This window comes from Archocentrus centrarchus, chromosome 3 (genome assembly GCF_007364275.1).
Source record: "Archocentrus centrarchus isolate MPI-CPG fArcCen1 chromosome 3, fArcCen1, whole genome shotgun sequence".
Taxonomy (NCBI): domain Eukaryota; kingdom Metazoa; phylum Chordata; class Actinopteri; order Cichliformes; family Cichlidae; genus Archocentrus; species Archocentrus centrarchus.
Window position 1 is genome coordinate 19,936,203 of NC_044348.1, and position 24,524 is coordinate 19,960,726.

Genomic DNA, 24,524 nt, shown 5'->3' on the forward strand with positions numbered 1-24,524 from the left:
AATGAAAATCACTTGCAGATAATGACTGAATATTCAAGTCCCTGTTGAGGGGGAAAATGTGATCACAAGCAGACTGTTTGTTTTTAAAGGTCTCAAACAACAGGCCTTTTTCAGAAACATTTCTGTGTGTAACATAAAGACACATACACGTGTAATATAAAGTTAATGATGTCTGAACTGGATGATTCATGTATTCTGCACGTTGACATGATGTCATGGATTACTAAGCCACCTGAATAGAACAGAAGCTTGTTAATATCATCGGCCACACCTGGACCTTTCCTACTACGACAAATCGAAATGTCTGCTGTGAAAAAAGGCAACTTATAGAAGTTTATTTTCATGTATTTTGACATATGGAAAAAAAAAACCCCATTAAATCAGAAATTGCATGCATGCTATGAAAATGTTCAGAGTAAATGTAAGTAAGTTTGTTTGTTTGATAAGTTTGTAATTGTTATCCAAGTCACTAATGAGAGCATAAGGAAGAGGAGAGAGTGGATCGTGGAATACAGATATGTGGCAAGAACCACGAGGGCCTGAGGGGCTGCTCAGAAGAGAGACATGAGCAAGACTGTTAAATAGGTGAGTTTGGGACAAAGAGGCTTATGTTCCTGCACTTCTAACCCAACAGGACTGAAATCAATATGTTCACAGAAATTAATGCAAAATCTGTGTGTCTGGGCAAGTGTGTGTCATGACACAATAAAATATGTGTGTTTGTCAGTGAGAGCTTGACTTCTTCATGAACTCGAAAAGGGAATGATGACGGATCTAGTGTGTGCGTATGAGAGGTGAAACCATTCAGATCCGTTATCTAAACCCATCTGAAAGCCTGTGCTGACAAGGAGATCCACTAGCCGAAACACTGAGAGCCTAGTCTCTATAGCTGAGAGTCACCACTTTGCTTCCTCACAATTCAGCCTTGTTACGAGCTCTGTGAAAAGAGCCCTTTATTATCACTTCATCCTCTCGGGCTTCACTCATGTGAAGGTGTTATTAAGAGATTGCATTTCGAACACACACTAACTCAGTCTCAAATAGTGTGACAGACTGCAGCACATGAACCGAATAGATCCAACTTTTGGCATTCTAAAACTCTCAAGCCGTGGTGGAGTCCTAACTCCATAAAAGCCACAAAAATAGTTTCACTATTATTTTTTTAATGGTCTTAGTCTTGAGGTTCAGTGCATTTAGTCTATTTCTCATGATCTTTTTAGCATCAGCTCAGCACATCACTCTCCTCCCAACCATTTATAACCTATAATTAAACACAGAAGCAATTTCCCCAGCCAACATCTTGCTTCCCATTGGATGAGAAGGAAGTGCTACTAAAAGGAAACCAGGCAATGCTGAAATGGGTGACAGGAGTGCACTGAAGCAAGACCCTTTCAGAGACTACAGAGTGAACGTGTGAGAGCACTGACCTTCACATTGCCAGGACATGCACACAAGCCTCACTCTCAAATATTTGATACTTCCAGACTGAGAAATACAACACAATAAGGCATTTCAATGGACTACACGTACACACAAACACACATAGATGCATTTTCCACTAGCTCAAACCTGCAGCAGTTTAAATGAAGTCCCCTCATGACTATGAGGACAGATTTCTTTTCATTCATTCCCAGAACTCTGAAAACAGTTTTTATAACTATTTATTGTTAAATTTATGGTTTGCATGCATTTTGTTCATATTGCCTTTGGCTGAAATATAGATAGGTTTGTTGGCATTAAATAACTACGGCACTGCTACAGTCCTAACGTACATCTTGTTGCTACACTTAGTCAAACATGTGACATCAACCTCTGCCTTCTGGGACACATTCATTCAACCTAATTTCTATATTAGTCTTCATTTCTTCTCACATAGCCTACATGAGGGTCCTTGGTATGAGTGTGTGTGCGTGCTTATAAACCTCTGGTTTTACAGTGAGTGCACAAGTGGGAACTATTCATTAGCTTTATTTATATATATATATATATATATATATATATATATATACACATACATAGTAATGGGGTATATAAGGGTTTGTACAATTTTAATGAGCTTGAAACTCAATATTTGTTATGACCACTTATTTTTCAACACAGCTGGAATTCTCTTAGGAAAGTTTTCTTCTAATTTCTTCAAGTATTCTTCAGGAATAACTCTTTCTTGAAGGGTAAAGTTAGCAACTTATTTATTTGCAATACTGATTTTTTTTTTTTTTTAACCCAACATGATGACCAAGGGGTGAATCTGACTGAGAAACTGAGGACATGGCAAGTTCATAAAACATCAATACCTTGTGAATGAAAAGGTAGCACTTTTCAATCACTATGTATCTACGCCCTAAAGGATACCCTGCTTTATCTTCTGTTCTTCTAAATGGGACCATAATTCTCAAAAAAACAAAAGCATAATGCTACAGTTGTGGTCACAAATGTACATGCACTCATCGTGGGCATGAATGCCATGGTAATTTTGGGCTTTTAATGATTTCTTTGAACTGTTGTTTTTCCAGGGGGAATGACTGTATTACAAACATCTTTAATGACTTTAAAAACAAGAAGTGGGCGCACAAGTTTGAATTTATTTTGAGTACTCTCTCATTCACACAAGGTCAAAAATATACATACAGGATCAAATATTTACATAAGCCCACTTAAATCTTGTTGCTGAAGGTTCTACAATATATTTTAACTTGGCAGGGTCAAGGCCTATTAAGTTCTCATTAGTGATCATGATTGAATACAACTGTTTTTTTTCTCTTTGCCAGCATAAAAAGAATTTGTTTGACAGCACTCACTGAATTTACCAATAATTAGAATAATTATTAATAACATTAATATTCTGGAATGGCCTTCCCAAAGCCCCAATCTAAACCTTATCGAAAATTTATGGACTACATTTAAACCAACCAATTTTGTGAATGGTTCTTGCAATAATGCTTTTCTTCTCTAAGATGAGCGCTCAAAGCACTTTACACAACACGTCTCATTCACCCGTTTACACATATTCATACAATCACTTCTTTCTAAGTGTTTTCTATCTGACATTCACACACATTCATAGTCTGATGGTTGCATCGTAGAGCAACTTGGGGTTCAGTATCTTGCCCAAGGATACTTTGCCATGCAGACTGGAGCTGCCAGGGATCAAACCGCCAACCTTCTGATTAGTAGGTGACCTCCTCTACATCCTGAGCTACAGCCACCCCAATTTAAATGAACTCTACCAATTCTGCCAGGAAGACTTGATTAATCCAGCCAGAATTATGCCAGAAGCTTGATGATGGTTACCAATAGCATCTGGTCAAGGTGCAACTTGCTAAGAGGCATTTGCTAAGAGGCACTCTCTCTCTCTGCCTGCACTCTCCTCACCACCACCCACAACAGAGCCAGCCCCACCTCCCACCCCAACCCAGCCTCACATCCACCTCACAGCTGATCAGGTGAGTAGTCAGCTCAGGAAGACGAAGATCAAGAAGGCAGCGGGTCTGGAATTAGCTCCAGACTGCTCAGGGACTGTGCAGACCAGCTCTGTCAGATGGTCCTGCATATCCTCAACCTGAGCTTTAATCTGAAGAGGGTTCCTGAACTGTGGAAGACTTCCTGCATAGTTCCAGTGCCAAAGATCGCACATCCCAGGGAGCCCAACCACTACAGACCTGTGGCCCTGACTTCTCACTTGATGAAGACGATAAAGAGGCTCATCCTACACCACCTTCGCCCACTGGTGAGCCCAGTGCTGGATCCCCTGCAGTTCACCATTCAGCCAGGCATCGGGGTGGATGCCGCCATCATCTACCTGCTGCAGAGATCCCTCTCTCACCTAGAGCAGGTGGGGAACACTGTGAGGGTCATGTTCTTTGACTTCTCCAGTGCTTTCAACACCATCCAGCCTGCACTCTTGAGAGGGAAGCTGGAGGGAGCCGGAGTGGACAGGCAGCTGACTGCATGGACCATTGACTACCTCACCAACAGACCACAGTATGTGAGGTGCCATGACTGTATGTCTGATGTGGTAGTCTGCAGAACGGGGGCGCCACAGGGCAAGGTCCTCTCACCCTTTCTGTTCAGTCTGTACACTTGAGACTTCAGGTACAACTCAGACCATTGCCACCTACATAAGTTCTCAGATGATACGGCTATCATTGGATGCGTATCAGATGGGAACAATGAGGAATACAGGGGGGTCATCAGTGATTTTGTCGGCTGATGTAAGACTAATGCCCTCCCAATCAATGCCAGCAAGACAAAGGAGATGGTCATAGACTTCAGGAGGAAGTCACCTCCTACAGCACTGGTGAACATCCAGGGAAAGGACATCGAGACAGTGGTCTCTTACAAGTACCTGGGTGTTCACCTCAATAACAAGCTGGACTGGACTACAAACACAGACGTCCTGTATATGAAGGGCCAGTGTCGGCTCCACCTGCTGAGGAGACTGAGGTCCTTCGGTGTTTGCAGGACTCTGTTAAAGACTTTTTATGACTCAGTGGTGGCATCTGCCCTTTTCTATGCAGTGGTCTTTTGGCGGGGTGGATGCACCCAAAGGGACAGGAGCAGGATTGATAAACTGGTGCGGAGGTTGAGCTCTGTGCTGGGATGTCCTCTGGAGTCTGTGAGGGTGGTGGGTGAGAGGAGGATGTTAGCAAAGCTGACATCCATCGTGGACAACCCCCATCACCCTTTGCATGAGACCGTGGGTGAGCTGAGTAGCTCCTTCAGTCAGAGACTGAAACATCCTCACTGCAGGAAGGAGCGCTTTCGCAGGTCATTCATTCCAACAGCAGTTAGACTGTATAACGCATCATGATGTCATGAATCACTTGGACACTCTACCTCCACTGCCATCACTTTATGCATACAGCACACATACATTTCTATTTATAACACCCTCAGCCATATAATGCATACTGTGTATACTTTACAGGCTACATATGTATATAGTGTTTTGATATCTGTATATAGTGTTCTGATGTATATGTATATGTTGATATGTGTATTGATATATATTTTATGTATATAGTGTTTTTCTATTCTATTTTATTTCATTTTTATTCATCCTTTTCTGCACTGAGCTGCTGTAATGCACAAATTTCCCTGTCGTGGGATCATTAAAGTTTTATCTTATCTTATCTTATCTTTATGTCATTACCATGACATTCATGCGCATAATGAGTGGATGTAAACATCTGACCACAACTGTATGCTAAATAAAACTTGAAACTAGAGAATGAGCCCATAAACTCATTACAAATGTGTTTACTTAAGTCTTAATTCAAGACAGAAGCCAGATGTGACCATATTTGAACAAATGGGTAGCACTGTTGGTGTAGCATGCACACACAAGAGCTAACATGCATTTGCACATGGGTAATGTAACCTAACACACAGTACAGTTATATTACATGTATATCAGTAAAGATGAAACAGCTGTTGTAGCACAATAAGCAGTAACTGATAAAAGTCTGACCTGTGCTTGGGCAGAGGTATCATTGAGGGCTTTCCTGAGGCCTTGACTTAGTCCTCTTCGCAGGTTTTGCCTCTGAATGCTATCCAACCTGTTTCTCCTCACATAGATGGAAACAACTAAGAGACAGACAAAAAAGAGAAAACATGACAGACATCAGACAGAACAAGTCAGATTAATAAAAAAATCTTTTATTTTTCTCCAAGACTGCCCTAAAAAGTACTGTTTACCTGTTTTCACCCACATTCTCTCAGTGATGTTGCATTGTTGTGGTGGAGTCTCCGTGGTAGTGGTGAAAGGTGACATGAAGACACCAGTGACCCCCCTGGGAGGGCTCATTTTTAGGATAGGTGGTGTGAATGTTCTCCTATTGGACTGAGTCCTGACGGTTGTGGTGGTGGTTGTTGTTCTCCTGGTCACAACTGTGGTCTGTGGTGTGGTAGTGGTGGTTGACTGCGTAGTCACTCTTAGGGAAGGCATGGTAGTGGTGGGGTTTTTAGTTTTTGTGGTTGAAGCTGTGGTGGTTGTAAGCTTAACAGAGGCTGTTGTGGTGTCTTGTCGAGGGGTCAGAGGTGATACCTGAGATGTCCTCTCGGTGGGTCCAGCAGAATGGGTAATTCTGACTGATTGAGAGGGGGTTAAACTGGCCTCTTTTTCTTTGGGGAAAGTGAGTCCAACTGCTTTGGAGGTTCCAGCAGTTAATTCATCCGTCTCTGCCTCTGTAAGAACAAGTGTCTCAGTCACTTCCGGTGAGTGATTAGAATCTAATGATGAGATCATACTTGGTGATGATGATGTTAATGTAAATTGTTCAGCAGATAAAGATGCACTGCCTTGATACATGCTTGCTTTTGTTGCCATTGAAGTGGTGGGTTTTATGTATGAGGATAATAGAGGGGATGAAGATGGCAATGCAAATGGTGGTGGTGATGATGATGATGATGATGAATGATAAGAAGAGGAGGCTGAAACCAGGTCAGCCGGGAAGGTTGATGTCTTCAGAATGGAATCAGTTGTTTTACCAAAGTTGTCAGTACCAGAGATGCTATGCACGGGGTTATCTGAAAGTGTGACAGTGGAATCAAATGCAGATTCAAGAGAGTGAACATCTGCCAGGGAGGGGTTGTGTTTGCTCTTATAGACCAATTCAAGATGGGTAGTTTGTGAAGATGTTGCAGAGTCAGCAGTTTTATGAGAGAGGGACAAAAAACCATCTTGCTGTACAATAACAGCCATAGATGACCTAGGATTAGCTGTGGACAAGCTCTTTTCCTTATAGTCTGAAGTTCCTTTAACATAGGCAAAGGATGGATAGTCTCCAGTTGGATAAACTGGATATGGATCACTGGCAACAGCTGCTGAATTAGTGGAATTCAACATACGCTCTTGTCCCTGTTCCAGCTTTGGATGTTTAAACGATGGGCCAACTGCTGGTGAATTAGATTTTGCCCTATCAAAGCTTATAGATGTATTTTCTAATTTAAAGGCACTGTTTTCAAGAAGCATAGGCTTGGTGGTTTTCCAGTGTGTGTACGGTGCCATTAGTTTTGTGCCCAAGCTGAAAATAGCACTTGATGTCTCCATGCTGTTTTGTCCATCGCTGGAGGAAGTAGTTACTGCAGGGGAAACATTGAAGGAAATGTTTGTTTCTAGGTGAAAATTAGATTTATTACTAGTAGTGACTGGTCCCTGAGAGTGAGAAAAATAGTTTGTCTGTGTTAGGGTGATTTCTGATAGTTCATTATGGCCCAAGAATGTCATATTGTCTTTATGAAAAACTCTTTTAAGAGGTTCAAATGTTACTGGTGAAAAGGGGATTTCTGTAGAGCTTTTTCCAGAACCTGCAGAGACTTTAGTCAGCGTAAAAAAATCAGTTTTAGTCCCAAGAGATGGGAAGCGTGTTGTGAACACAAATGGAGTTTCTTTGTTGTAAAACATAGTATCACTGATCAGAGCAGAGTCTTTGTTTCCATTAAATAAAGGAGAAACTTGCAATGTTTTAGTGTTTTCTGCCCTTATCTGCATCTCAGTGGCTCCCTGTGATTTTGTATGAGCAGAGGTTTCAGCAGAGGACACCACTGTCTCTTCAGATTTTTGAGAAGTTAAACTAAGTGTATAAAATTTGTGGAAAATATTATGCAAAGGCCTTGTTTGAAGTGGTCTTTCTGAGGGGGCGATTTGTAGTGATGAAATAGATTTGGGTTGGTTTGCAGAATATACCTCACTGCTGGAATATATCTCAGTGGAATCATCTACCACATTATTGTGGTTTGAGTTGTATGTAGGCTGAGTGACGTGTGAACGACTTTTGGTTTCATAAATCATTTTCTTTGCGGGCTCTGAAAGAAATTCTATCCTATTATTAGAGGAAAACAGAGTATTTGAGGTTGTGTAATCTACATGCATCTGAGTTATGCCCTTGGAAGACCCAATTACAGATTCCTGAACATTTCTGGGTCTCAAATTAAACAAATCAGACTCCACTGTGGACAAAGTTGTTCCTGTACTGGTGCTCAAACTGGGGACAGAATGAGTGGTGGAATCAGGTTTCAGCTGTGCGAGTGAAAGTGAGTTATTCAGGTGAGCATGAGTGGAAACAGATCTGAGCTCTGCTGCTGCTGCTATCTCTCCCTGGTTGTAAATTACATTGATGGCAGGGACTCTGGGACTGCTGTGACCCGCTGCGATCAGTAAATCACCAGGATTAGAAGCATGCTCTGAGGACATCACGCCAGAGTGGCTACCTGTTAACTTGGTGATTGCAGTTTCTGAGAGAGTCATTTTAGCTGGTGAAGTCTCCAAGGAAACGGTAAAAAATGATTCACGTGGTGTGATCGCCATTGCTGGTAACACAGTGGGAGTTCTAACATGTGAGCTGAGTGATGACATGACTGCATCACGTTCATGACCAAAAGTGTGACTATCTGCTGCTGTCTTAACTTCCTTTTCCATGTATGCTGTTTGGCTTAGAAGCCACTGTGTAATATGACTAGAAATTGAGTAGCCTGTAGGATGGGCAGACAGCAGTGCTGATGTGGGATTTTGTGAAGCTCCCTGCTGACTTTGAACAGCTTGACTCTCCAGATTGGAGGGAAATGAGTTGTTCATTTCAAGATCATTGGCATATACAAAGTTCATACCTGGATTTTGCATTTGAGTGGGCCTGTATAAAATATTTAAAAGATTTTGACTATATTTAGGAATAGAATATGATGTATATGTGCTGGTTGATAGTGTCTGGATTTCCTTGGGGCTTGCAATTCCAATGTATAATTCACTCACTCTCTGGGTTTTATCCACTGGCGAATGTTTCGTTACTTTGTTGCTTTTATCAATGCTGGTTTCAGTTGAAAAGTGTAAGGGTTTGCTTGTTGTGCTTTGTCTCCCCTGTGTTACAGCTTGCAGGTCAGCAGCTGACTGAGCGATGGAATGTGAGATTGTTAAACTGTCTGACCAACCCTGAGACCCTGCTGGTGATAACACTGACATTTCTGTCTGAAGGGCTTTGTTTATCCCCTTAGTGGAAGATGACAGGAAAAATGGAGGCACAAAGGATGAGAACGCAGACAGTGTGGATGGAGATGGAGATGGAGAAGACATCAGTGCTGTCAACTGAGAAGATGAGTCTGATGATGGCAATGATGATACAATATTGTTTCCATTCATAAAGAACACATGGGATAGCCTGGAGACAGTCAAACCAACAGTCTGAGGTGGTGTGTGTTTTTGAGACATGCTGAAAGTCAGACCTGAGCTGGCTCCCACATGTGACGATGAGGAGGACATGTCTGAACCCTGGCTGGAATTACGTGAAGGCCATTGGGTGGTATGGGTCTCATCCCTGGTGATAGTTGGGAAGGTTCTACTTTGATCAAGGCTCACTGGATGTTTGACAGTTCCTGCCATCATGGTTAAGACAGAAGAAAAAGCAGGCTGCCCCGATAAGCCCTCCCCATCAGAGTCTGAGTGACTGTCTGAATGGACAACTGGGAAAGGCACCTCCTCAGCCACTGACAGGTCAGCCGATGGGTGAGCAGGAATGCCTGTGATTGCTGGGTTGCTCGGTAAAGGTGAGGAGCCTGAGGCATCATAGGTGGATTTTTCTGTTATGGGAGCAGAAAGAGGAAAGACAGTTCAATAATTTACAAATATTTAATTCCTGTGCTGTAAAGTCTTGTTCTGCATATCCATGGACATCAGTAAATCAGGAACAAACAAACAATAGCCAGTCTACTGAGATTTCAACTTGCAGTTATGAAGTTATGAATTAGTCAAAGCTTGTACTTCAAAATTTTAGTAAATCATTAACAAACTGATGTTGGCCCAGATGGCTGCTGTTCTTTTCCAGAAGATAAGCAGTCAAACAGTGCATTGGAGATTAATTAAAGAGCTATCTAAAAACATAAAGCAGGATAACATTAAAGCTTCGGTAAGAAAAAAGCCCTAAAATCTGTATGAAATGCTATGCTGATGTCATGTCGTATTAAATGACAGTGTGAAAAATCAAACTGCCACTGCACTGTGCAATTCAACCTGCATATCTGCACAGTATTACTTTTTTCTGAACAAGACAGGTGAAGCCATTATAAAGACACAGGTATGTCACACTGTCACACAAAGCAAATGAAGATAGCCGTCAGGAGTTATTGTTATATTTTGGATAAGCTATCAATTTACAATAAAAAAAAAAATACCTTCAGTGTACAATATCTTAATTAGCCAAGGTGAGAACGGTCACAAATACTACTCACACTTCAATTTTTTTAAACACACACTTTGAATAGGCTCAGACAAAATACCATGGGGAAATGTGTGTATTCCCAAAATAGAAGAAAAAGACACAATCTTCAAAGTGGAACGAATAGAATTACTCAAGAGATAGCAGCCATGTACTAAAGTATAGCAAAGATTATGGTACTTCTAAAAAAAACAAACTTTGGATTCATGTTACTGTGTTTTGTGCCTTTCCAGAAATTACAACTCAGTAAATACAGAAAGGGAGAGACAGATGGAGAGTATTAGCTATCATCAACATGCTGGAGGTCATTAATGTGCTGAAGTGGAGCTCTTTCTCATCCATTTCTGTCCTTACCACTTCTTTTATTCTCAGCACATCGTCAACACATCCATACAGGGATTATTTTATCCATTTACGAAGCTTAGCAGTCCTGTCACATCTCCCACCCCCTCAACATGCTTCCAATGCTAAAGTACATCTAACTTGTAAACCCCTTGGTGTCTGCGAGACATGGGTGGAAGACGAAGTGAGTTCTGGGGACTGTTTTGACGTACCTGGATAGCAAAGGGATACTCAAATACTGCATCTATCATTTTGCCTAATCTGTTTTCAAATTCCATTTCTTTTAAATAAACACCGACTTGTGCATAAACTGAAAAATTCTGATGAGTGTCCAGCACGTTCAGTGGAAATGTGAGGCCTTTGAGTCTGTTTTCTGAATTACACATAATGATTAGCCTGAGGCAGTGTGTACTCACACAGCTGGGACTGAAAACATTTTTTCTATCAGTAGAAATACAGAATATTAAATGAGCACTGTAATAGAATCCAATACCCACACATTTAGCAAAAGTTCCAGGTTTATACCTCTGAATGTACTCTTAAATGTCACCGATATCCCAGAGAACTGGCATAATGCTTTTTATAATTTGTTTTCAGAGGAATAAATCACTGAATTTTATTATCTGCCAGTATTCATTCCTTAAACATAGCCCCCTCACGCTGTATTTGTCATCCCACTTAATTCCTTTTCTCCAATAAATCTGTAACATGCTAAAATGTGATTAGTGAAATTCCCTATATGGCAATTTTTAGTCCATTCTTAAAAACCAGTGATACAAAAGAGAGTGGAAATAAGGTAATTGCGCTTGTGTATTCAAAAAGGAGTTCTAACAAAATAAATGATATCTGTCCTTCTTCAAGGCCACTAAAATGTCAGAGATACTTCCTCCTTTCTGTATCCCACCCCCCACCCCCAACCCCCCGTTCCCAATCCCACAGTTAGCAAGCCAAGTGGCAACACTTCTTTTGCTTCATGGGACAGACGCCAGTCCAAGTGAAGGTGTAAGTTCCACCTGTGGTTTGCCACCTGCTCTGATGGAGCTGAGCATATGGGAGGATTTTTAACAATGGACTACAGAGGACAATGGTTGCAGATAAAAGGAGAGAGGAAATGTGAACGTATAATAAAACTGGATGGGCTGAGAAGCGTGTGTGTGTGTGTGTGTGTGGGGGGGGGGGGGGGGGGGGGGGGGGGGGGGGGGGGGGGGGGATTACTGAATTTTAGGTCATCTGGGAGAAAAGCTGTAACTGCCTACAGATCATTCACACCATCAGGCTTCTAACTTAAGTTTATCCAGTTTATCCAACTTATCTTATATCTTTAATTTGAGAGACTAAAAATGATCTGTTGAAGAAAAAATGATGCAGTGTAAGCAAAGAAGTAGAAGACATCAGGCATTAACTACATTTTGCAACAATTGGATATTATGAATGTTAGCAGAAATCTCAAAGACAACAAGTACAAATTTTGGTAATTTGGTATAAGAATATACACTAGACAATATTTTCATTTGAATATTGCAGCCATAAAAACCTTGAGTGCTGGGTTTACATATTTAGATTAGTAGAAATACACAGTATATAATCTATGCAACTGAATTATTATCAGGCAGCATACGGTTTCTTTTTACCTTCAAGTCAGTTTCTGAAAAATAAAAGTAAAACCTTTTTGTAACTGGGGTTTAACAACAATAAAATTATAGGCTCCTGTAATAAGTCAAAACTATAGAAAAGTGTGCTGAACTATTAAAACCCTTTTTCTTTTGGTATCATTCTTTAGTCAAAAGACAGCTACACAATCCTGACTTGTCTGTTAAACCTTTTGTCAACCAGCATATTCAAACCACAGACATCATTTCTACACCAATTTATTTTTTTATTTGTTCCTCTCTGCAGCCACTGCTATTTTTGAGTTAACAGGACATAGACATGACACTGCCGGGGCTCCTGCTGCTCCACTCATATTATACACTGCTTCTCCTTTTGCTTTGAGCTGTTTTTGTTCTCTTATGTGTAGAAAATGGTAAACAAGTGAGTGTAATTCAATAGTGAACTGGATGGAGGCCTGGGAGCATAGAAGTCAATTTAAGAAGCCTGGCCAACTCCTGCCAAGGAAGTGCCTCTTATGTTTTGGCTGTTTATGGCAGGAAACGGCAAATAGAACTGCTCTGAGCTGTTGTTCTCTTTAAATTATAAAAAAGTATTTGAACAGATTTATTTCACATACTCGCTTTTTCTCTCTGTGGAGGAATCATATCTGTGCAGGGCTAGAGGAGGAGGAGGAGGAGGAGCATTCAGTAGGGATGCCAAGTACTGCTGTGGCGACGGCGTGGATGCGAAGGAGAATGTCACACACCCAGCACTGTCCTTTTTTCACAGGGTGCAAACAGCACAGCAGGAGGATACATGCCTCATCTGTCTGGAACAGAACCCAGTGGGCACTTAACTCTGCAGCCACACAGAGATGTGCACATGGTATTAAAAGAGATGTTCATTTAGACATTCACTCATTCATAAACTCTAATGAGGATTTTACAGTTTGCTTTTGGTCCTGTTTAACTGTTTGTTGGTTTGGTCATTTAAAAAAGTGCAGGATAGGACCAAGAACCAAGAGTTTGTTTGCTTTAATAAGGTTGCATAATTTGAACCAGCAACACAAACTAACAACATCTCTCATTTGCTTGGGATGTCAGCAGAAACAAACCTTTTGATACCAAAATTCTGAAAATGCAATGGTATTTTTTTTCAGTACTGCATCATATGCACCAAGTAGGGTGGTTATAAAAATTGATAGCTGGATACTAACTTTCTGCCACTGAAAAAAATGCCTGTAATTTAAAATTTTGGGATATTATCTCAAAATTTCAGGTTAGTTATCTCAAAATTTTGACTTACTAACTCCAAATTAGGGTTAGGTTTAGGGTTTGAGACATTTGAGCTGAAATTTTGAGATAACCTAAAATTTGACTTATGGATGGTAAAAAAAAAAAAAAAAAAAAAAAAAAGTTTTGTTTTGTTTTTGTTCTTTTTCCAGTGGTAAAAACAAGCTTCTGTAAATTTGCAACAGTATTGGTACCAATGGTGCCTTCTCTGCTTCTTCCAGCTGAAACACAACTTCACACAGCAGTGCTGCAGTCAGGCATATGAACAGGAGTGCAACAAACTTAGCAAAGCATCTTAAAGACCAGTACCACCGACTTTATGAAGAATTGAAAATCTAAATCTAGACATTTATTATTGTCTAAAAGTAACACATTTTGCTGATTTTATAGCCCTGTTGCCACATATTGCACATAAAAGATGGACATAGTCGCTGTGATGTCACCCATTGGCCTGTTTTGAAGCCTTGATTTGAGCATCGTGTTTTGTAGAAACCAGACATCATGAGCTCAGGTGACACTGCATGCTCATTTGGTAACAACTTGTCATTCACAAGGTAGCCATCTATTTTACACTAAATGTGACCATAATTTACAAAATGAACATCATGCAGTGTTAAGTAAGACTTAAATCCAGTTATGGAGACCATAGGGGTGTACACTACAGCTTTAAATTAAGTGAGAATTAGGGACATTTTCTGATAGATGCTGGTACAAATGCACTTTGTTTAGCAACCAAAGGAGTCGCCACCTGTCGGCCATTAAATTTAATCTACATTTAAGTTTCACTTTTCAGGCATAATGGTAATATTCATCCAATTCATACAGCTATACTTAGTGCATCCATGCACCTGTAGTGCTTTTTGGTGCATAAATCTTGTTTGTTTAGAACAATCCTCTGGCCCAAACATTGTCTCCTTTTTCACTGATGAAGAGATTTTTTTTCTCTTGACAGTACACTGACTCAGGAGAAGCTGAGCTCTCTTTAGCCACCTATTTTTTTCTCTTTCTTCCTTCTCTCTTTTCCTTCCCTTCTCTTGCTCTCTCTGTCGCCCCAGATGAAAGTCAGCCTATCCACTGACGCTGAGGCTCTTCGGCTTTTTCAGTCTGACATGTCAACACACTGACTTCTGTCCTTATGTAGCTCAGAACACTGTAGTCATGGCTTATGTTGTTACAGTCCGTCCACTCATATTACTGCTTACAAAGGCCGTCCTTGTCCCTGTTTCTGAGCTTATACCCTGTTTAGGTTTAGCATTAGATGCTCTGAGATAAGACAAATCTGATAATTTTGAGTTATTCTGATTTTCGAAAATATGGAAAGGTGCGCAAAAACAATTCTGGAAATGTAAAGAAAAAGAAAACCATTTAAGAAGCAGTCACATTCATTTTTGATTATTATGACTTAGTAAAACAGTGCTGTTGTATTGTACTCTTTAAGTAGCCCAACACTAATTAATTCCTTCCACTATCTGCATCACTATATGGTGCATTGGGATAATGTTCCTAGTGAGTGTCTCTATGTTTATCTTGGCCAACACTGGCTTAGCACAACACACCAGAGTGCAGTAATTCATGGCTTTTAGCAAGCTTTTAGGAAGGTGACAGAGGACACATTCTCTCCACTCTCACGAGAGATCATGTATCTGCTTGCTCAGACCCTTTTGACAAAAAAAAGGAACCAAGTCCAAAATCAACAGATTTCTGAGCCTCTTCGTGTAAATTCGGAAATCAAGGAGTTGCTTCAGCAAATAAATGAAAAAGCACACTTACCCTGCCACCCAGGATAATGCCATCTATTATTCTGGATAGAATTACCTTTGCCTCTACTACTACTGTGAGGAACCTTGGAGACATTTTTGACCAGAAAATTTCCTTTAACGCATATTAAAGAATTTTCACCTATTGTCATCTATTGTAAAAATTAGGAACATCCAGTCTCAAAAAACTAGTCAAGATACTTGTTACTTCTAGGCTGGACTGTAATTAATTTTTATATCCTTGTCCTAAAAGATCCCTTAAATGCCTTGATCCAAAATGCCACAGCAAGAGTACTAAAAGAGACTCTTCATTGGTTCCCTGTTAAGTCCAGAACTGAATTTAAAATAATTCTCTCCATCCTGAATGATCAGACCCTAGCATATCTTAAGGACGTCATAATACCATATTATCCCAATAGAGCACTTTGCTCTCAGACTGCAGGCTTACTCAAGGTCCCTGAAGTTTCTTAAAGTATAATGGAAGGCAGTGTCTTCAGCTATCAGGCTTCTCTCTAGTTTAGCCATCTGCCAGTTTAGGTTGATGAGAAAGCGCATTACTTTTATAATTAGGCTTAAAACGTTTTCTTTAGATTAAACTTAAAGTTAGGATTTGATCAGGTGACCCTAAACCATTCCTTGGTTATATTGCTACTGTCAGGAAATGCTGTGTGGAAGGCAGGAATTGGACCCCAATGCAGGACTCACAGAACAGGACAGGAACTGATACATAGCTTTGTTTCAGAATTACACTGGAAATAATACACTGCAGCTACGCTGGGCTGGACAGGTGTCAGAAAAACTCTAATGAGGAAACTAGGAACAAGGAGACACATAGCAAGCGGAAACCACTGACAACGACACGACAAAAAACTGAACAAGACACAGACAATATATGCACAAAAGGTAACGAGGGAAGAGTGGAGACAGCCGGGGAGAACGGGTGAACAGAATTAAACTAACATGACAAGGGGAAGGAAAACTGAACACAATACACACGGAACAAGGGACTGGCAAAATAAAACAGGAAGTAACTAAACACGACAGACAGAAACGTAGACTTGACACACAGGGAAGGCCCAGGATAATGACAGCTACAGACTCAGGCTACTATCACTCTATCACCACGCGGAGGTGACATTAATTCCATCTTACTGAAAAGAGAAGCTTATTGGATATTCACACTCAATACCCTTTCTCCATTTGGACTCAATGAAGATTCTGATTTAAGACCCTTTCTGTAATTACCCTCTTGGTTAGTTGCCACTTCTGGTACGTATGGGCTAGTGTAATGTTTTCTATCTTTGTGTCGGAAATTTGACTGTTGTTTCCAGTTTGATATAGACGATGTTTAATAACATGTGTATATATGACACTGTACTGTGGGACCTTTGTGGTTTGTGGATCGGAGATGAATTTTTAGTGTATACTTAATGGCTTATTTTGTACTTTTATTTATTTGTATTTTTCTTCCTCTCATTTTTATATTGTGACGAGGATTGTTGTAACAGTGTATTCTTAGATGTTTTCAGGTATGCTACACTGATGTGAGGTTTTAAAAATGGTCTTTCCTGTTTGTTTCTTATTTATGTGATAGACTAGTCTGGTATATCCATGATTTCAAGTGTTCTTTGCCCTATTTTTTGCTTGGACATTGAATGGCACCTGTCACTTAATTTCTTGGTGACGGGTGGGTATTTAAACAGGTGTGTAGCATTACCTTGTTAAGTCTGAAGAAGGGCATTCCAGCCCGAAACGTCACTGATTTTATATGTCATATCCCCAATGATTGTGTTTTTTTTCCTGCGCGCCTCTTTGTTGTCCTCCCCTTAAATGCCAAATGACTGTGGCAGACGGCTGCCCCTCCCTAAGCCTGCTTCTGCCAGAGGTCTTTTCCTGTTGAAAGGGAGTTTGTCCTCCCCACAGTCTGCAAATACTTCCTCATAGGGGTTTGTCTGATTGTTGGGGTTCTCTCACTGATATTGTTTGATGTTTATGCTACAGTATAAAGCACCCTGAGATAACATCTATTCTGAACTGGTGCATTAAAGAAATAAAACTTAATTGAATTGAAATGATTCCAGCAGAATAAAGCTAATCTTTTCTGGGAACGCTTCTGATTTGATGTGAGCACTTTGATCAATTACAATGTTATTGTATTAATGTTAATGATCTGAAAGATTACAATCAAGTGATTTAGTTTTACATCAGTAACTTCCTTGGACCTTACTGTCTACATAACAACCACATATCTCAACCTAAAATATGCTTATCATTAAGCTACCTTTGCCTGTCTAAAGGGACTATACATTGATTGTTTGTTCAGCCTCCTTTTAGAACTGATTATTGTACAAGTTACGGTATATATTTTACAGTTTTTTATTTCTTGGAAATCATCATTTGAAAATCGTTTATGTTTTGTGAGAAAGAGGCAGACAATCTCTGATACAAAGAAAAGGCATTTTGAATGATCTTAAAAGCATTTTTTTTCCTTTCACAGCACGACATTCTACATCACATCAGTCATCTGTTTCATAGTGCACTATGCACTAACAGTTGGTACTGCATATATGTGGTTGCAATTTAGTCTGCTGGTCTTTTTTTTCTACTTTTACATTGCGTTATGTTTGTTTTATCATGATAAATTTTTGACTTTGTGTAGGTTGCACAAACTATAGTCATCAGGACCTTGAGGTGACACTTTTCCCAACAGTAAAAGGAAACTGAGCTAGCTTTGATGTGCTTTTCTTATTTGCAGAGATGTGAATTTACTGCTTTATCAGTAAAAAAAAAAAAATAATAGTAAGCAGAGCTTTTTAAAAAAAAAAAAAAAAAGTGGAGTAAGAAGAAATTGTATCAAACTGAAATGCTTGTCTCCTGGGAATACATATTTCAGAGCAGGCAGGGGTATAAATGTAGGAGTTTAGATGCATGCTGGGGGCTATGATGGGCTTGGGGATTACAGGAGCCATTTGGCATGGCAGGCTATCATCAGATAGCAACAGAACAGCTGATTACATACACGTGAATATTAAGGTTCTTTCAAAGTTATGCAATTTTATCACCAAATTTTGAACATGAACATTTTTTTTATATTGTGACCCTTGGATGGGTCACAATATAACATTAAATGCTTAAGAAAAGCACAGAAATAGAAAATCATCAGCCTATTTTACTAAACTGGACCCAAGTCAGTAGTGAGATTTCAATTTCACTGAGCTACTAGTTGGTTTGGTGTTAATGCAGATGTTGGGTGTCAAAGAACCCATAGGTCCCAAGGATCTATAGGTCTCTTCACGTAACCTCTTTCACTGGAGTTAAATGCATAGTAGCATTCCAACTATTCTCATCTCTGTTCCACTTATGCTTGTTCAAATAGTCCACTTCTCATTAGTATGTCCTGGTTCCTTAACACCTGATGGGGACATTCCGGGTAACATGCAAGCCAGTATGGCTTCAGTTAAACGCCTCTCTTATATTTCAAGCTATATGTGTGTGAGATGCTAAGTTTGATTACTGAAGAATATGACCAGTGGGTTTAAATTGTTTTCTTACTTTCATACTTAAGAAATCTGAGTTACATGTTGTATTTAAACATAAGTATAACATTTTCTTGTTTGAGTGCTTTGCTTTCTTATCTTTCCCCCTCTTTGGGTGAAGGAAACAAAGAGATCGTTATGAAAAATAACTTTTGAAGACTTTCAGATTCATTCATTTTTCTTTGAAAATTTAGTCAGTGTAAAACTGATGTCACACAGCAGATAAACAACAGCAACTAACATCAGTAAATGTAAATGTAATCTTGCTTGACAACAGCCCAACAGCAAGCTACAAGCTCAATATCAGCCAACAGACTGGGTCATTTCCATTTAAAATTGTACTTAAATAAATGTACCATCCTTCATAGTAATAAGTCTTCACATTTATGCAATCCATACAAAAGATAACACCGTAAACTATCTGCAAATTACATCAATAACAACAACCAAAGTTCTAGCCAGCAGGTGATCGCCGGACGCGGTGCTTGGGTGAAGAACTGTCACACTGGGCTGAGAATTTCACTTTTTGATATTACCACAGTTAGAAAGTGGTCGTCCAATACCCAGAGGGGAACCCTCCCCCCGGTTGTCCAATCCTCCAATAACGCTGGGCTGTGAATTTTTTCTAGTTAGATCCTTGAACAACATGGGCTTGCAGAGTGACCTCAGTAAGGAGCTGAGGCCTGCGGTCTGCTATTTAAAAGACCATCACATCACAGCAGGTAAAGTTCAGCTTGGTCACCTGTGTCAGCCTCTACTACTCTATTCTGGTATCACTTTAGAGGAGATCACAAGTCTCTGCCTTTCAGTATCTAATTGGGTCCTCAGAGAGACTTCAGAGGAAGTCAAAGCTCATCCTGCAAAGTGACGGAGTGGTGAATGTACCTGCTGTGTCTTACATGCCCTGCATTAAACTCTAGCACAATGAGTTCTCATTGTTCCCATAGCAAAAAGGTCCAACATTCTGAACATGTCTATATTACAGTCAAATTAGTTTTGCTTCTATGATTTAATTGCCTTCAGTTAAAATTTAGAAAATTTCATAACAGTTTTTTTTAGTGAATTCTGTTCATTTATCTCAAATGTTGGTAAATGTTGCAACCTGTTGTTCTCTCTTGGCATGCCTCTGCAAGTAATTGTGTTTTGCAGAGCATGAAGAAGGATAAGCAGAGATAAACATAAAGTGATAGTGTAGGAATAAACATCAACTGCTTCTAAGAATTTCTTCCACACAAAAGTTTTCTCTCTGGTTTTTCAGTTGACTAATTCATAAATCGAATCCCCAAAGAACATAATTAACCTCTTAAAGGTCTCATTTGTTTATAGTATAAATACTCATTAACCTAAACAATTTCATTCATGGTAAATTTTCAGACATGCCTTTTTGCCTCTGAAGTTTTAACACCAATGCAATTAAATGCATTAATGGTGACTTATGCTGTCACAGGTATAATTCATGCTTTCCCTGTCAAACTAACTTGCTTCTCAAGAGTATCAACATAAACACACTGTAAAAGCAGAGTATTTACAAGGCTCTTAAATGACATAACAAAGACACTGCACAGATTTCCCCAAGAGCAATTTAAAAAAAAAAAAAACATCCTACACTTGATATTGATCATACATGTGGGTTGGTGAAACCAATCAACCACAGGCCAAAAGGCAAGATTTAAAATTTCCATGTTGTTTTATAGGTCAGGAGTTTGGGGTTTTCAGTATTTGACAAGGAAAACTACAATTTAAAGAAAAGTAGAGAACAACAGAATAATACATCTCCAAAGCAGACAACCCCAAACTGTCTAATGAATCCTTGCAATTTCCAAACCAGTAACCTCTAAGACCTATAAGAGCCGACGTATGGACTCTGATCACATATCATGACCACGGGGCTGCAGAGGTTAGCTGAAGCATGAGGATGCTGCAGAGAAGAGGACAATGAGGGATAACAAGGTGGGATAAGCCTGTTAAGCCTTCAGGATTCCCTCTAAAGCCACACTGGAGTCAAGCACAAGAATGTCAAATCTATGTAATGCAATCACAGTGCTCTATAATCTGGGGTCACTGCAACAACAAAGCCCAAAGTCATTTTTTTCATAGTGACTCTGTTTTGGAGGGATTCTACAGAATTTGGAAAATTAGATTTCCAGCTTTTATCAATGGACTCTATTGATAAAATGAAACCTAGAGAGAGAGAGATAGCACATCCTAAACAGGAGAATGTGTTGATGACAAATATGGCAGTCATCAATGCATGAAATCTCTGTTTGCCTGCAAATTCCTCCGACATAATCAGGAGATGAGCAAAAAAAAAAAAAAAAAGTGCCACAAAGGTACATTTTAGACCCTTGAAGGTTCTAAAATGTACCTTTTTGGGGGTAGTGTAGCTCAGTAGGTAGAGCAGGTCACCTACTGATCAGAAGGTCAGCGATTCGATTCCTGGCTACTCCAGGCTACATGCCAATGTATCCTTGGGCAAGATACTTAACCCCAAGTTGCTCTCCGACCGTCCTGTCGGAGTATGAATGTGTGTGAATGATAGTTAATTTAAAAAAAAAAGCACTTAGCTTAGCAAACATGGAAGTGCTTGTATGAATGGGAGTGCATGGGTGAATGTAAACATGTTGTAATAGCGCTTTGAGTGCTCATACTGAGTAGAAAAGCGCTATATAAGAGCTTGTCCATTTACCATTTATCCATATAAAAAATTATGACATCCTCATTAAACCTAGCAACACCTATAAATGGGCTAAAATGAGCCATTTGTAGCATTTATGCACTTACAATTTCTTATTAAAACATTGTATGATTAATTTCATGGCACTAACATCTAATGTATATCCACAAAACTTGAAATTATGCATGATATGTATGACATTGCCTTGTTGCCTAGCAACCACCTAACAACCAACTAAAATCACAAACAATACTGTAGCATAGGCATGTACTAGTTTTACAAGTGAAATACAAGCTTGACTTGTAGACAGCTTATTTCATAGCTTAGCATAAAGCCCATTAATAGAGCATTTTTTAAATTAAAACTGCCAAAAGGTCAGTGTTTCAGCATTTATATAAATATAATCTCCTTTTTAGCAGCTTTTTTTTACTAAAATATACTTGAAGTTTGGACTGAATAGACAAAACAAACTGTTTAACTATCTCAACCTGAGCTCTGGGAAGTTGTCAACAATTTTTTTTACAACTGTATAACAGCTTGTAAACCCAAGCATTTCTCATCTAATCAAGAAAACAGAAAATTATCAAAAATAATCATTAGCTGCAAGCCTAGCTCAGGCATCCTTGTGCATTTATGCACTAACTTAGCACAATTCAAACTCAGTCATCCAATCAGATCAACAGACCTCAGTCTGAGCACACATCAGCTGAAGGCTCAACTGATGTCATTCTATGCATTCTCATACGGAGCATGCTATTTAAGCTGCATATCCTACATACAGATGCGTTTGTCTCTACAAGCTGCTTTGCAACTCCACTTCCATCTCCTCTTTTTTATATGTAATATTCATGCTATTTCTGACCTAATAAAGTGCTCCTGCTAGAAGTGCTGAAAGCTCCTAGAACAGCACCAAACATAAATTGATGCAGATGAAATGGCAATATTTTGACTAAAGTGGCCCTGTCATAAATATTATTATCACTAGTTATATTTTGCCAATGTCTGTGAGAAGTAAAATGAAAAAGACACTTGGTTATGCAGTGCAGTGCAGTTCAACTCAGCATAGCATTATAATATGCCCATATGCTGCCTTTCAATGAGAAAAATAAAGCACCAAATGATACCTTACAGTATAAACTCGAGAATGCAGGTGAGAATAAAAAAGACATTGCTGCGTCATGCAGTTTGCCACGGCTGAAAACAGGTCGGGCAATGCATATTTGTGCTACAACACCGACACTGTTCATGCTTCACATCACAGCGAGTAGACACTCAACCTTAACACAGTCAAAGCAAACAAAGGGATCGCCACTGACTTCAACAGGCAGAATGATGGATGAGCTCTCAAGCAAAGACCTCAGTTACATTCTGAATTCACCACAAGGACGCTATTTGTCACATTGCAGCTTCTACTGCAATGGTGGCTACATAAGATCCTTCTGACAGATACTGACAAGCCAGTGAGAATGCTAATTTTGCAGTTATTCAGACTGTAATAGGGTAGTGGTGAACATCCTGCTAAGTGCATAAACTGCTATCACTGCAGCAGCCCCACCCCACCCCTTCAAATGCACACATCATTAAACAATGTGCATCTGTTCCTTCTGCTATACCTTTTCAAAGTGTCTGCTTTGAAAAGGGGTTTCTTTATGTCACTTCAATATGAAATGGTTATGAAAAGGATATGCTTTTATGCCTACTGGTAGTTACAGTTTACTCTGTTGTTGCATGATAAAGCAACTGTAATTGCAGACTGGTGTGAAAAAATCTTCTTTAAAAAAATAAGTAAAAAACTGACATGCAGTTAAACGATTTAGAAGTAATTATATAAGACTGTTTCAGCTGAGCAAAAAGACAAACATCTAATTAAGCTAGTTAATTATGAGAACAACTGAGAAAACAAAGAGCTCTTAGAAGGCATATTCATAGCTAAAAGATACTCTACATAGAATTTATGGACATTTTTATAGACTTATATAAGTGAACTAAGAATTTAAGCAAGAGAGGGAAGGTTTGTTTGAATGAAGACCTGAGAGAGATGGACAAAAAAAATGGAAACACAATTAAGAACAACATTGTTAATGTCTCCAGCATCCAGGCAGAACACTTTCACAGTCTGCTTTTCTTTTTTTTTTTTTGCACTTTTTCTGATGTTCATACTCATACCTCATGCTCATAGAAATAAACCTGGCAAACTGAATGCCTGTGTAAATCCTAACAGAGTTTAATCTGTGTGCAGTAAGACCGGCAGTTCAGCACTGGCTATTTTGGCATTATGGATAAAGATAACTATAAACAATTTATTAGGATTTGTGACAGCTGAGGTATGGAATGTACAGTATTCTTTGTTCAACACAAAGTTATCTTTAAAAGGATCTTTTAAATGAGCATGAACCAGCTTTACTTCACATAAAACCAGCAAGTTTATGACATTTCCTTCTGTGATTGCTACATTCCAGCTACATTAAGTGCCATTTGATATTTCAGTATACATAGCAATTCACACAATACACCTGCGTTAGATTAGTACATGAGGATAGTATCAAAAAGAACCCAGCTCCACATCTGTGCCACACTACAGTAACAACTGTTCAATACTTTACTGGAGTGTAATGGTTCATTGAATCTGGGACATGGATTCACTACATTATTCAAAGTTTTCCAAATGTTACAAAATCCGGAAAAATACTTAACACAAAATCTTAAGAACAAATCACAACCTTTGAAATGATTCTGCTGGGCTACCTGTAGACAGATGATGCTTTTGGAACTGTCAAAGTTCAGATGGGACCATCCGCTATTTGAATGCTTTCTAATTTAGACATTTTTTTTGCAGACATTTTATAATTTCAGGAAAAAAAAATCCTAAAAATATTTTTTTTTTCAACTAACATTACTCAGTACATGCACCCACTTTCATGAAATGTAATGCTACAGATTTATTCCACAGGCTAATGTTGAGCAGACAGGGACTATTAAGACGATGGGTACAGGACCTTTTTTTTAGGAATGGTAGCCTCTTTTGAGCAGAGATTTGGGGAATGAGAAATAGGACACATCTGTATCAAAATGGGGACATCTTTCTAATGTGCATTTCTGATGTCATATGATTCAGTGTTAGCATGTAA

The 24,524-nt window shown here is 39.3% G+C and overlaps 1 protein-coding gene across 1 annotated transcript in view; it reads right to left on the reverse strand.

Moving 5' to 3' along the window:
* The window catches only part of kiaa1549lb (KIAA1549-like b), a 64,414-nt gene that overhangs the window by 31,531 nt on the left and 8,359 nt on the right, over positions 1-24,524 (reverse strand). The window contains exons 2-4 of the mRNA XM_030758118.1: positions 9,227-9,570; positions 5,698-6,202; positions 5,471-5,586 (exon numbers count right to left, since the gene is read on the reverse strand). Coding sequence (XP_030613978.1) covers positions 5,471-5,586; positions 5,698-6,202; positions 9,227-9,570 — 965 coding nt within the window. The remainder of the gene's footprint in view (positions 1-5,470; positions 5,587-5,697; positions 6,203-9,226; positions 9,571-24,524) is intronic.